The sequence below is a fragment of the Sardina pilchardus genome, chromosome 18, assembly GCF_963854185.1.
Source record: "Sardina pilchardus chromosome 18, fSarPil1.1, whole genome shotgun sequence".
Lineage (NCBI taxonomy): Eukaryota > Metazoa > Chordata > Actinopteri > Clupeiformes > Clupeidae > Sardina > Sardina pilchardus.
This window is the reverse complement of record NC_085011.1, coordinates 29,937,951-29,952,368: the sequence shown is the minus strand read 5'-3', so window position 1 is coordinate 29,952,368 and position 14,418 is coordinate 29,937,951. Positions and strand designations below refer to the sequence as shown.

General features: G+C 42.8%; 1 protein-coding gene across 1 annotated transcript; it reads right to left on the bottom strand.

Annotated features, from left to right (window-relative positions):
* Window positions 1-5,488: 5,488 nt before the first annotated feature.
* Window positions 5,489-9,169, bottom strand: LOC134063875 (piggyBac transposable element-derived protein 4-like). The gene is made up of 3 exons (XM_062519623.1): window positions 8,904-9,169; window positions 7,272-8,471; window positions 5,489-6,269 (listed from the first exon to the last, which is right to left on the bottom strand). The coding sequence occupies exons 1-3, from the start codon at window positions 9,092-9,094 to the stop codon at window positions 5,765-5,767; spliced, it is 1,896 nt and encodes a 631-aa protein (XP_062375607.1). The 5' UTR covers window positions 9,095-9,169; the 3' UTR covers window positions 5,489-5,764.
* Window positions 9,170-14,418: the final 5,249 nt, after the last annotated feature.

Genomic DNA, 14,418 nt, shown 5'->3' with positions numbered 1-14,418 from the left:
ATTCGTGCAATTCACCGAGAGAGATTGATAAGACATTTTGATGAATTTTGGCTGAAGCGATATCGTTTTTCACGTTAAACTTTAATATATTTAAATAGCCTTCTCCAGCTCTACGTTACCAATCGTGAACCTGCCTCAGTTCACTGCAAACTATTTGCATAGCTCTCCATTTATTTGCGAAGTGTAGTTTTCTGTAGGCTACAGTATTTGAGATGCTGAGCATAGGGAAAGCTACAGTTCAGTGCGTAAAGTCTGTCTTGCGCTGGAGCGGTTAGTGCGCGACTTCATCCTCTTTCCTGGCCACAACTCACGAGGGTCATTAAAATGGAGTTACACCAACTCGTCTCACAGGTCACTAATGCTTTAAGTGTCCCCAAGTGGCACAGAAATGATCCTTGCTGTTGACTTTTCATATGGGTATCACGATGATACCATTCGGTTACAATATTATGTCATTGGGTGCATTGATGGTACAAGTGCCTATAAAGGCCCCAGCCATATATGAGGCCGATTATGTGAACAGGAAAGGCTATCACAGTATAAATGTTTAGGTAGGTATACGCAGCATATTGGCCATTTCCAATATCTTCAAGATAGTTTGTTAATCGCTGTCGATTTTATCATTAGATGATATGATGCTTCGCACATGATTAGCCTATACTTATGTGGAGGCAAAATTGCCTGGTTCGGTCTACGATGCCAGGATGTAATTTGACATTTCAACAGACTGTGTTGCATTATGGACATATCATAGACCTTATATAATTGATGTGCTTGTGCAAGATAGCTCAAAGTTTGTATTTGGTCGCAGCGCAATTTGATGGGTAGCTCCTTGGGGATCGAGGCATGCCTCCCGACGCTCATCACCCTGTACCCTAATCCCGCTCCTGGACCACATGCAACATTTAACCTGGCACACAACAGAACCCGCGATTGAAAACAGATTTGAGATATTGAAGTCCAAATTGCAATGCCTACGTAGTATAGTGTGTCCGAACGGGCTTGCGTAGCCTAATTGTTGCATGCGCCGTCCTCCACAATATAGCCATTCCGCGCAAAGAGATGTAGAAACGTATGTGGAAAAATAATATAATTACTACCATGAATCGTAATATTTTATCTTTACTTGATCAGATGATCGCTTGGGCCCATCGGAGTAGCCTACATCTTTATAAAATAACAGGTTATGTGGTAGGAATGCTAAGAAAACTTAACTGAGATATGAATAGATTCATAGTTCAAATATTTAGGAACGTGCTTTTGTATGCATTCACGCAGTCAGCGATCCGCTACCAGGGTTTCTCTGAATGGCAGTTGCTTTGGTGTTACTTTTTAAAACTTTTTCTAATTTATTACAGCCTGCGTTCGAGTCCTGAGAAACATGCGGCCCGTTTCGCCTAGAAATCTAGACGCCCCTAGCGGCAGCTAGCCTGTTTCGCCCTTTTGATCAGGATTTCCATGCTCCATACATCACGTCTTTATAGGTTTGGCGTGTACGCGCACAACCCAGTGTTAACCAACCCTGTGTTGATTAAACTAATTCATAACCGGCGCGGTGGAACCGACAACTCTGTTTTAGTCGGCTCAGGGTCAATCAACCTAGAGTTCAGCGTTAACTCTGTGTTTGTTAAACCTCCGTTCGTGGAATACCCCTCAGGTGGAAATGAGACGGCCTACAGATATGAGGTGCTGAAACTGGTGGAATGGTGCGCATTAAACAACTTGCCACTAAACATCACCAAGACAAGACTAAGGAACTCATACTGGACTTCAGACGGAACATAGCCATCCCCTGTAGGCTATAATGGTGAATGTGTACAGCCTACACTATAACACACCACAGCGCTGAGGGGTATTCCACGAACGGAGGTTTAACAAACACAGAGTTAACGCTGAACTCTAGGTTGATTGACCCTGAGCCGACTAACACAGAGCGGCCGGTTCCACCGCGCCGGTTATGAATTAGTTTAATCAACACGGGGTTGGTTAACACTGGGTTGTGCGCGTACACGCCAAACCCAAAGCCATCGATATCTCAAAGTTGCGACACCGCCGTTGACTCCCGTGAACAAACAATGGCGGCACTTCCGGGAACTATTCCATTGCATAATAATGCATTTTCATTGAGTAATGTATATGTATGTGGAAATGCAGTTTATAGTAATTTTCATCGAGTATTCACCGTAAATATTAATGCGATCGCTGCTGTCAATCCCGTAGTAAACCAGGGACCGAGGGAACTACTGAGTCGACCCACTAACCACGTGACCGCTCTAATCTGGCTTTAACATGGAAGTCAACGGCTGTCGCAACTTTGAGATATCGATGGCTTTGGCCAAACCTATAAAGACGTGATGTACGGAGCATGGAAATCCTGATCAAAAGGGCGAAACAGGCTAGCTGCCGCTAGGGGCGTCTATTTCTAGGCGAGAAACGGGCCGCATGTTTCTCAGAACTCGAACGCAGGCTGTAATAAATTAGAAACAGTTTTAAAAACACCAAAGCAACTGCCATTCAGAGAAACCCTGGTAGGGGATCGCTGACTGCGTGATTGCATACAAAAGCACGTTCCTAAATATTTGAACTATGAATCTATTCATATCTCAGTTAGTAAGTTTTCATTCCTACCACATAACCTGTTATTTTATAAAGATGTAGGCTACTCCGATGGGCCCAAGCGATCATCTGATCAAGAAAAGATAAAATATTACGGTTCATGGTAGTAATTATATTATTTTCCACATACATTTCTACATCTCTTTGCGCGGAATGGCTATAGTGTGGAGGACGGCGCACGCAACAATTACGCAAGCCCGTTCGGACACACTCTTATACTACGTAGGCATTGCAATTTGGACTTCAATATCCCAAATGTGTTTTCAATCGCGGGTTCTGTTGTGTGCCAGGTTAAATGTTGCATGTGGTCCAGGAGCGGGATTAGGGTAGGCCTACAGGGTGATGAGCGTCGGGAGGCATGGATACCCTCGATCCCCAAGAAGCTACCCATCGCGCTGCGACCGACCAGATACAAACTTTGAGCTATCTTGCACAAGCACATCAATTATATAAGGTCTATGATATGTTCATAATGCAATGCAGTCTGTTGAAATGTAGGCTATAGCTCAAATTACATCCTGGCATCGTAGACCGAACCAGGCAATTTTGCCTCCACATAAGTATAATCATGTGCGAAGCATCATATCATCTAATGATAAAATCGACAGCGATTAACAAACTATCTTGAAGATATTGGAAATGGCCAATATAGGCTGCGTATACCTACCTAAACATTTATACTGTAATACCCTTTCCTGTTCACATAATCGGCCTCATATATGGCTGGGGCACAATGACATAATATTGTAACCGAATGGTATCATCGTGATACCCATATGAAAAGTCAACAGCAAGGATAATTTCCGTGCCACTTGGGGACACTTAAAGCATTAGTGACCTGTGAGACGAGTTGGTGTAACTCCATTTTAATGACCCTCGTGAGTTGTGGCCAGGAAAGAGGATGAAGTCGCGCACTAACCGCTCCAGCGCAAGACAGACTTTACGCACTGATTGGCAGACCGTAGCTTTCCCTATGCTCAGCATCTCAAATACTGTACAGAAAACTACACTTCGCAAATAAATGGAGAGCTATGCAAATTGTTTGCCGTGAACTGAGGCAGGTTGACGATTGGTAACGTAGGGCTGGAGAAGGCTATTGAACTATATTAAAGTTTAACGTGAAAAACGATATCGCTTCAGCCAAAATGTATCAAAATGTCGAGCCGTGGTCTTATCAATCTCTCTCGGTGCATTGCTCGAATTATTTGCGCTCCGATGTCAATAGGCCTCTCAGCATGCCATTGAACACGAGAAAGCTGCGGAAACGCGGGTTTAAATAGGCTACCCTGAGCAAAACCGGGTTATCTTTCAAACTTAACCTGTGCAAAACCTGCTCCGACCAGGTTAGGTTCAGAGCATATGTTTCTATAGTAACTAACATACCGTGTTCATTTTGGAACGGAAAACCTAGAGTTACCGCAAACCCTGGGTTAACTTACCCGGTTTTGTGATAAAACCGGCTTTGTGGAATACCCCTCTGGTCAAGAAGAGGGATGTAGTGGTAAAATAAGAGGTGGATAAACTATGAATTCTGTAATCTTGGAGAGGTAGACTGCGCAATGTGGTTAAAAGGCATTCAGAATGTGTTTGACGATTGGTGGAGGTTATTGTCTAATGTTTATTCTGGTGGTATTAAATAGAGTTTTGATGAGTGCACCACATATGGTGAATGTGGGTAATACAGTGTGATTTCTGAATGTTAAAAGTTGCAATTGGTGAATGAACTCCTTTGAGAGGTGGGTATAAGGAGAGGTGGATAAAATATCTCTTTACTTGCATTTAGCCTCCACTACATCCCTGGCCAAGAAGGCCCAGCAGCAGCTACACTTCCTGCGGGTGCTCAGGAAGGAGCAACTAAACACTCTGCTGGTGGTGACTGTCTACCGTTCAACCATCAAGAGCCTGCTGACCTACAGTAATGCTGTGACAATGTGGCACTGCAGCTGCATGGAGGCCAACAGGAAGAGACTGCAGAGGGTGGCAAACACTGCACAAGCTCCACTGCCCTCCCTGACCGCCATCTATAACTCCCGTTGCCTCAGCAGGGTCAGAAACATCTTGAAGGACACCACCCACCCAGGCTTCCATGTCTTTAACCTGTTGCCCTCGGCGGGCCAGAACAGACAGACTCAAGGATAACTTCTTCCCCAAAGTGGTCACCATACTTAACTTATACAACTCAAATGTGTTTTTTACTGTGTGTGTGTGTCACTCACACATATACTATTTTGTCTTTGATGTTGTGCTAATTATGCATGCTCTTTTACAGAGCTGCTCTTTAAATCTCATTGTACTGTGTATAATTGGCAGTAAAGGCTTTCTATTCTATTCTACCAACAACCCTTCGCTCAACACCACCATCTTCAGGCCGATGAGTGCAGTTACTAAATGTACACACAAAACTATTTATTTTATGCCCACCTGATATTGCACCCTCTTTTCAATCGTAAATTGCATCTTGCTTGTGCCTGTTGAGGTGTCCACGACTATGGCAAACTTGAACGAGCCGAACATACCCCAGCTGCACTCCCCCTCAATTGCATTAGCCCATCCCACATAGTGTCTATTTATTTACAAATGTACATACACACAGCCTAATTCTAATGCCCTTCATTACGTATTCCATATTATATGCAAAAAAGCTGTTTCTACTCATTTATTACAGTATGCATTATTAAAAGGTTGAAATGTCTTGAATTATAACCTCTTTATTCTGACGTCTTGAGATACTGATATTGACTTTATATCTAACAAATCAAGAATATATGGAATATTCACTTTGAGATAAAATAGGGGCCGACCTGTATATCCTGAACAAAGTTTGACCATTTGAGACCCACCTGTATAAACATAAAAAAAAGCTTTTTACAAATTGATCATTAAATCACATTTATTCACAAATGTAATGACTGAATTAGTACACGGCAGCACACTAATGAAGAGATGTGTACTTCATAACTTGTTAGCCTACAGTCAATCATTTAGATTAAGCAGGATAAGAGAAGTACTCTCATACTTCATAGAAGTTGTGTAAAAATCAAAACTGAGTGCTCAAAATCACTAATATGTTGCACACTAGATGGGTATATATACAGTTTGGCAGCATAAAAAAAAAAACCTGCATAAAAAAACAGACACTAAAGACCACCTATGGATTGTGCAAGGTATGCCATTTCTTGTAACAATCTCGTGTGGCGACGAAACACAAAGCCTTATCACAATTGGAGCAACCTAATGGAGTTTTCCGATGACAAAGCACACACTTCTTCCGACCATTGGTACCATCAGTTGCAAAGTACGTCGGTATGTGCATGCCACCTGAAGCTGGATTTGGAGCAGGAACTAGAGCAGGAGCAGGAGCATCTTTTCCAGCACCACCAGCATCTGGACAGGCATCTCCATCTTGAGAAGGGGAACGTGGGACTGTTTGCCTAGCTCTGACAGGAGTCCCAGCCGCTTGGAGCTCAAGCACAAGCGCTTCGCGAAACGCCGTCTGTGTAATCATCCGCTCTCCTTTAGCCCTGGCCAACTCTTGGTGAAGGATGAAGGCATTCGCAACGGCGATGTCCACAAAGTGATAAAAGAAAGATCTGTACCACTTTTTAGCTTCGCGGAGGGCGCTGTAACAGCCGATCGGGGCATCGGAGACGTTCCTGAATGGACACGACAAAAAGAAAAGAAAAAAAAGATAAAGATGGAAATGTAAATTGGAACAGAAATTATACACTTAGGTCAAAGTTATCAATGCTATAACTATAACTTTGTCTCTGTGCATACATTGTCGCAGTCTGGTAGCGCCCCCGCTAGGTTAGCTTAGTATAGTGAATGGAATCCTTTGTTGCCAGATAGCATGTTGTAAAAGTGAGCCAAATTATAGATATATTATATATAACTTAGTGTGGCCTCTATTCACAACAAATACAAATGGCAAAGCAGATTAAAACTAGGTGATTTCCTAGGCAGGTATTGCCTTGGGACTATATAGAGATTGAGAACGTGACGTAAAACGCAACGCATTTTGGGAATAGGTGGCCCAAAATTAAGTTGTTTTACTGACGTGCGGGAACAACGAAGTGCAGTTGTCGAAATGCCGTTTACCTGCTGTGTTATAAAATTCAATAGAGTAACATGAAGCTTATCTTTTATAGTTTTCCAGCGTGGAAAAATAATAGTATACGTCATGTTTCAGAGGTGACAAAAAGGCGAGGAATGGCTTGGATAGCAGCACTAAGGAAGCGCGAGATTATAACTGTTTTTCACACAATTTTTTCACGCTTAGTTTTCATTATTATCATGCCAGATCATAGACCCAGACCCACTAGTTTACATGGGCTGGCATCAGGCGAGCCAAACGTACCCATAATTCTTTGTGTTTTGATGACTTTGGTCACATGTCTTAGCGATCTCTATTGGGGGCAAAGCACTGCTACTTGGGTGCAGATATCACGCAACACATCAGTAATTGCTCACTTGCCACAGCAAGCACAATCTCTGTGCCCAAGCAGCAGTGCTTCGACTGACTGGAAATGACAAAGACAAAAACTTATGCTAGTAATAAACATGCACAAACAAAATAGACTACTTTTGTGTCTTGTCAGTAATAAGTTTGACAGTACAATTCAAAACAGTAATATTATGAAAACAAGAGTACAAACGTGTTGTAATCCTGTCTGGCTGGTGGAACAGCAATGCTTTTCACGGCCCACTGTCCGTCTAGGTCTCTCTTCTTCTTCTGAACAGTTTCCTCTCCATGAGCCTTGTGAACTGTTGAGCACATCAGGACATCTCTTGCGTCTTTCCACTGGACAAACACGATGGGTCCCTCCCTGATCCAACGGATGCTGCCCCGCACAGACTTATTTTCCAGCTGCCCTGATTTACGTCTGTGAGATCCAAGCCGGATTGAGCGAATGTTCCCACATGCCCCAATTCCCTTTTCCAGCAAATCAAGAAAAAGGGTTGGACTGGTATAGAAATGGTCTAGATACAGATTGTAACCGGTTCCCAGAACCGTTGGTCTGACAAGATCCATTACAGTGTCATAGCCAAGTCCCTTTTCTGACTGATTATTGATTCTCCCCTCAAACACAGTGAAGTCCCAGGTATATCCATTGCTTGAATCGGCCAAGACACATATCTTGAGGTCCCGCTTGTTCTGCTCAATTTCCACGTACAGCATCCGTCCAGGCGGGGCTTTAGACTGGACCACTCTTTCATCTACCGCAATATTCTGTCGGGGATGGTAGCAGGCCTGGCAAGTCTTTCGCAACTCCTCATACATGGGCTTAATTTTGCAAAGACGGTCGTAATCTGCTGTGCCTTTTTTCTTACTGTTAGCCAAGTCATCTTCAGGGTCACTCATTTGAATTGAGGTTGCAATGAGTGAGAATTTCCGGGCTGAAATGACCGAGGCAGGGAATGGATGATTATACGGATCAGATACATTCCAGTAATCTGGAAGGGAGACCATTCTCAAGAGGCCCATGTAGATTCGCATGCTCAAGTAGGAGTACAAATCCTTTAATGTTATTTCCTTCCAATCTGTGTGTTTCTCTTTACCATATTTGTTTGTGTTGATGACCACAGTCTGTAAAATGGAGTTTGGCAAGAAAGACTGAAAGAGCTCCAAGTAAGTGTATGACACCCCCTGCAAGAGCTGGGTGCCAGGTGTGCGGGCAGGTCTGAATGTTAGGGGTTCAGGTTCAACGTCCTCCTCGTCTGTGCCTTTCCATGCCTCCATTGTCTCCTCAATGCCTTCACTCTCTGTTCTCTTCGGTCTCCTTGCCGGTGGCTCGGGCTCCAAGTCCCACTCCTCATCCCCAGAATCCAAATCAGAGTCTTCAGATTCGGACTCCCTAAAATGTACATGAAAAGGTCAGTATTACTCACAAATCCGCCACTACCCCCACAGACACCTGGCCAGGGAGAACTAAGAAGGCATTATTTGAGTGTGCGTGTGTTGGGGTGCAATGCCAGGAAACCTTGTTCGGTTAAATACTAAATTAGCTAAATTACGGTAGTGGCCCTCAAAGTCTAAACACAAAGTTTTGCAAAACAACAAATATTTCAGAAAACACAGCAAAACTTGTTCCAGTTTTAGCCCGTGGTGGTAGGCGCTAGCCAGGCTAGCCCGTGGTAGCAGTCTGCTATGGTGGCCAGGACTAAAATGTTAAACATCCAGCGCAATTTTGTAAGTATTGCTCAACATTTGCTTGCACGCAAAATCGGAACTACTCAAATAATGTCTGTGATGAACAATCATAGGAGATACGATAGGCTATACCCACATCTCAAAATCCTCTTCTTGTTCCTCTTCTTCTACGAGGTGTTCCTCTGCTGCCAGGGGCTCCGCAGATGAGACTTCACTTTCTGCCATGCTTTCTGCAACAGCGTCTTTCTCTTCATTGCTTTCTCTTAGCAAGCATGCATCGGCTGCTTCTTTCAACGGTTCCTCGGGTTTCTTGGTTGTTTCCGACATTTTTAAACGAGACAATGCAAGGTGTCCGCTTAAATCTGTGCTCTCCTACCAAGTGTGATACTTGTCGATACTTGTTCATCGTTCGCTGGCTATGCGATACCAGAAACTGAGATCAGGCGCTACTCTGTGTTGAAAGATCTCGCGAGAGACACAATCAACCAATGGAAACAGTGGAAAGGTACCCTACGGTGCCGTGGATGGGACATGGTCAAATCGTTGAAGATGCTGCCAGAGAACTTTTAATAAATGGGCTCTGATGCTTAAAACACATCGCTGTTCCAGAAAATGTCTGTCAAAATGTGAAACATTTAAACGTTCAGTCTTGTTTTTCAGCACCTTTCATTGGTTGCTGGTCATTTACAGCCCAAACACTGCAACAACTAGCCTATTTGGAAAAAGTATGACTCACCTACAGTCATGGCTGAAAATTTGGCACCCATGCTAAAGTTGACTAAAAACAGGAATATAAAATCATCTTTTGGAAATTGATTTTAATGGCTTCAATAATAAAATGAGGAAAAATACAACCTCTAAGGACACCAATTTTCTTTCATAAGTCAAACTTGGGGTCAAACATATTGGCACCCCTATAACCTATGGGAATTTAACACATAGAGTTAACATGGAAGGCATTTTTTTTTATTTTTAAAGGCCACTTATTTCATGGGTTCAGGATACTATGCATCCTGTTCATTTGACCTTTGGAACTCAAATAGCCCCACATCATCACACACTACTACATACCTTGAGATTGGCATGGTGTTTTGTTCGGTTAGCCTATTAGCTGGTTTGATTTGCATTGAGCTCAATGAGCATCAAACAAGCTAAAAGACAAATTGAACAAAACACCATGCCAATCTCTAGGTATGATGAAGTGTGTGTGATGATGTGTGGCAATTGTAGTTCTAAAGACCAAGGGAACTTTATCAGGATGCATAGTATCCTGGATCCATGAAATAAGTGGCCTATAAAAAACAGTCTGCCCCTATGTTAACCCTATGTGTTTAAGGGATATTCCGCCATTTTTGGAAATACTAGTGCTGCCACTAACGACTAATTTTCTAACGATTAATCTTTCGACAAATTTTTCGATTAGTCGACTAATCTAAATGACTACTTTTTTTTTAAAAAATCAAGTTTTCATTATTTTGTTGTGTCCATTTTATTTTTAACTCAACTGAAGGGCCAAAACATGATAGCCATAGATATAAATATGCTCATATCAATATCAGCCTGCTTTTGTAGAGTTAATAACAGAATTAATAACATTACAGCCGTTAGAGACGGGAGACCAAAAATAAATAGGGGGTCAAAAGCAAAACGATTAGTCGACTAAAAAAATTGGCGTCGACTAATTTTCATAATCGATTAGTTCGATTATGTCGATTAATCGCGGCAGCACTAGGAAATACGCTCATTTCCCACCTCCCCTCGAGCAAAACAATCGATATTTACCTTGTTCCCGTTCATCCAGCCATTCTGTGAGTCCGGCGATACAACTTTTAGCTTCAGCCTAGCATAGATCATTGAATCGGATTAGACCATTAGCTTCTCGCCTGCTAGCTTCATGTTTAAAAGTGACTAAGATTTCTGGTAATTTTCCCATTTAAAACGTGTCTCCTCTCAAGTTAGAAAGTGCAATAAGACCAACTGAAAATGAAACCTGGCGTTTTTCTAGGCTGATTTGACATAATCGTGAACTACACTCTCATCTGGCGTAATAATCAAGGCAACTTGCAAACGTACCATAGGCGCAGTGATATCGTACGCAGCATCTGAAAATAGTCCCCATAGACAACAAGCAGTAGTAGTGCCAGTAGTTTGCAAGCTGCCTTGATTATTACGCCAGATGAGAGTGTAGTTCCATGTCAAATCAGCCTAGAAAGGCCCCAGCCGTGGCGCAACAGGCTGGGGCACCTGCACCGCACGCCGGCGACCCGGGTTCGATTCCCGCCCCGTGGTCCTTTCCGGATCCCACTCCAGCTCTTTCTCCCGCTCGCTTCCTGTCATTCTCTACTGTCCTGTCCAATTAAAGGCATAAAAAGCCCAAAAAATAACCTTTAAAAAAAAAATCAGCCTAGAAAGACGCCAGGTTTCATTTTCAGTTGGTCTTATTGCACTTTCTGAACTATTCTGCACGTTTTGAATGGGAAAATTACCAGAAATCTTAGTCACTTTTAAACATGAAGCTAGCAGGCGAGAAGCTAATGGTCTAATCCGATTCAATGATCTATGCTAGACTGAAGCTAAAAGTTGTATCGCCAGACTCACAGAATGGCTGGATGAACGGGAACAAGGTAAATATCGATTGTTTTGCTCGAGGGGAGGTGGGAAATGAGCTTATTTCCAAAAATGGCGGAATATCCCTTTAAATTCCCATACATTATTCATTCACAAACAAAATGAATGTCCTTTAAGGTTGTATTTTTCCTCATTTTACTTAAGCCATTAACATCAATTTCCAAAAGATGATTTTATATTCCTCTTTTTAGTCAACTTTAGCATGGGTGCCAACAATTTCAGCCATGACTGATGTCATGTCGCTCAGTTTCTAGTAGAAAATGAATGGGCTTTGTCACTAGTTGCTTTCACTGCTCTTGGCCAGAATACACAGTAGCCTACCCTACGTCATATTATATTTTTTGTATTATTAATTTATGGCTAATACCTTAATTCCATGCAACATTTTCCATTTTGCAAAGCTGCATTTATACGACACAAGTGGTCTTCCTCAGCAGCCTGATCTCCAAACACAGCATCCTCAGTATGCCCCCCCCCTCCCCCTTTTTTTTACCTGTCCCACCACCACTCCACCCAAGACATCACACATGCCTGCCCTTATAATTCCACTGCCCCTCTCACACACACACTCACAGGCTCCCTCTACTAGCATGACCCCAGGCAGTTGGGTTGGCCCCTTGAGCCATGGATGTGCCCAAGGTTTCTTCCTGGACAAGGGAGTTTTGCCTTGCCCCTGTTGCCCCTGTTGCAAAATACGCGGTGCATTGGACCACAGTGCTTCTTGCTCTGGCATCATTGTTGTTTTGAAAATGACAATAGTGTCAAACTCTTCCGACGCCTATGTTGTATGTCACTGTTCAACTTCGCGCCCAGTACTTACATTGCCTACACCGTGGCGGCTTTTTTGAAAGGAAGAATATTGCGCCTCCTTTTCACACAGACAGCAAAGACACCTTACCCCAAATGTGCCGCAGGTACCACAGGTACCACAGGTACCAGGTACGCTATGCACTAGACCTGTTACAGTTTGCATACCAGGAGAAAGTGGGCGTCGACATCCTTCAAAGTCTGCAGCGAACTCCTCTGGATGTTTTACTAGTCTGTTGTTGCCAGCGTCCTCTTCAATGCTGTGGCATGCTGGAGAGGAAGCAGCTAAGAAGAGGGATGCTGGGCAACTGGTAAGGAAAGCTGGCTCTGTTGTGGGAGTTGAATTGTAGTGCATCACTTCAATATCAGACAAAAGGACCCCGAACAAACTAATCAACAATCTGAATGACTGTCATCCACTCCACAGCACTATCATACAGCAGAAGAGTTTGACCAGTTGGAGACTACGCTGCCATGCGCAACAGACAGATTGAGGAAGTAATTTGTACCCAGGGCCATACAACTATTAAGGGAAGAGGAGAGATAGACTTTTCTGCATAGTCTTTCTGCATCTCCACCCTCTATACTCTTCCACAACCTTCCTTAACAATGCTATGTACTGTTTACACTGCTTACTGGCTACATTAGCCCACATGCACAGCCCCTCCATTTATCCCTCTGACAGGACTGTGGTCTAACTTCATGCTTGACCAATGGCTGATACCTTTGTACTTCAAGGAAGGAGAGCGCACACCAAAATCGAGGTGCAGGCAACTCGACACCGCACACTCCGAATTGTAAATCAAAACTTAAACGAAGCGATAACATTTATTGCTGTTCTCCAACCGCACTGCTGCACGGTTGGACTTATTCACCTTGACACATACCTCATACTGAATGGCAGTACCACTCCTCAGTACATTAATGTGGATCCTTGTTGTATATCTTTATTTGTTGAAAATATTACTGTTCTTTTTAGTCATGTTGTTTTGATATTTTATCATCCTGTTTACATTGTAGTGTATGTATGTGGTGTTTTCAGCTACTGGGACCTTGAATTTCTCCTTTGGGGTCAGTCAGTCAGTCAGTCACAGGACCCTCAGGTTTATCCAACCAAATGATACAGACAGAGGCAATGGTATAAACACAGAGTCACAAACAAACACAAAGTTACCAAAAACAAAATGTAATACATACAATAAATTGAGATGCCCCGTAAGTTGGTGACTGCTACCCAACCAGAAGTGATCTGCAACCACACACACACACACACACACACAAGTGTAATACTCAAGCTTTCCAAAGGTAACACACAAGCATGAAAGCATGATATCACTGTGACTGCGCCCATGGTATATTAGTCTTAACCATTAATGCATTAGGCTGCACATAATTAAAGCAGTTTGCGTCATATTGCAGTATATTAACAGAACAAACTTAGATGGGATGTAGTTTGAATTGTAACTTTATTTGAAATTAATGAAGTCAAGACATCAATAACGCATGATGAAGGGGAATGTTCATTATCACATTTACACACTTTCTTTTCTCACATCTTCTATACTACTTCTAATGTGAAGTCCACTTCTTCTCTCCATTCCGATCAACTTCCAGGACACCATCATCACGCAAAAATACACGGCACCGACAATCTTCACATGCATCATAAGAGCCAGAGGCCCAACAAGGTTTGTCCGAATTTGTGTACATGACAAAGTTGCAGTCTTGCTGCATAACAAGGCGGTATGCCTCTTGATTATCTTGCGTTTTTGAGCTCCAGATTGGACGCCAGCCATAGATGACGAAGTTGCCATCTTCCTACAGACAAAGAAATCATCCTTTTGTGAAGGAAACACCTGTCTTGCATTACATTAGCAGATTGAAGTTCACACAATGTTTGCAATATATACCTGAAAGACAGCCTTGTATTGCTGGTTGTTAGACATCAAGAAGTCACCCTTACGGAGCTCATCATAGGTGGACAGAAAGTTCCTGCTCATGATGCTCACTGTTTGAAGGAACACAACAGCTCAGGGCTATTTCACAGAAGTAGAATCAATAATTCCAAATTCTTGAATTTGTCCTTGGGGATCAAGAAAGTCTATCCATCCATCTATCTCTAAATAAGAGACAGCTGAGTTTTAACCTAGGTGCGACTCGCTCGAACCACAGTAATGATGACTATGACATGCTCTATTTATGTTGGTGCCACTTTA

Excerpts from the sequence above, each read along its gene's own strand:
- LOC134063875 (XM_062519623.1), bottom strand. The coding sequence starts at position 9,094 with ATGTCGGAAACAACCAAGAAACCCGAGGAACCGTTGAAAGAAGCAGCC. Across the intron at positions 8,472-8,903 it reads CAAGAAGAGGATTTTGAGAT|GGAGTCCGAATCTGAAGACT; the intron begins GTGGGTATAGCC and ends TGTACATTTTAG. Across the intron at positions 6,270-7,271 it reads GCCAGACAGGATTACAACAC|GAACGTCTCCGATGCCCCGA; the intron begins GTTTGTACTCTT and ends GTGTCCATTCAG.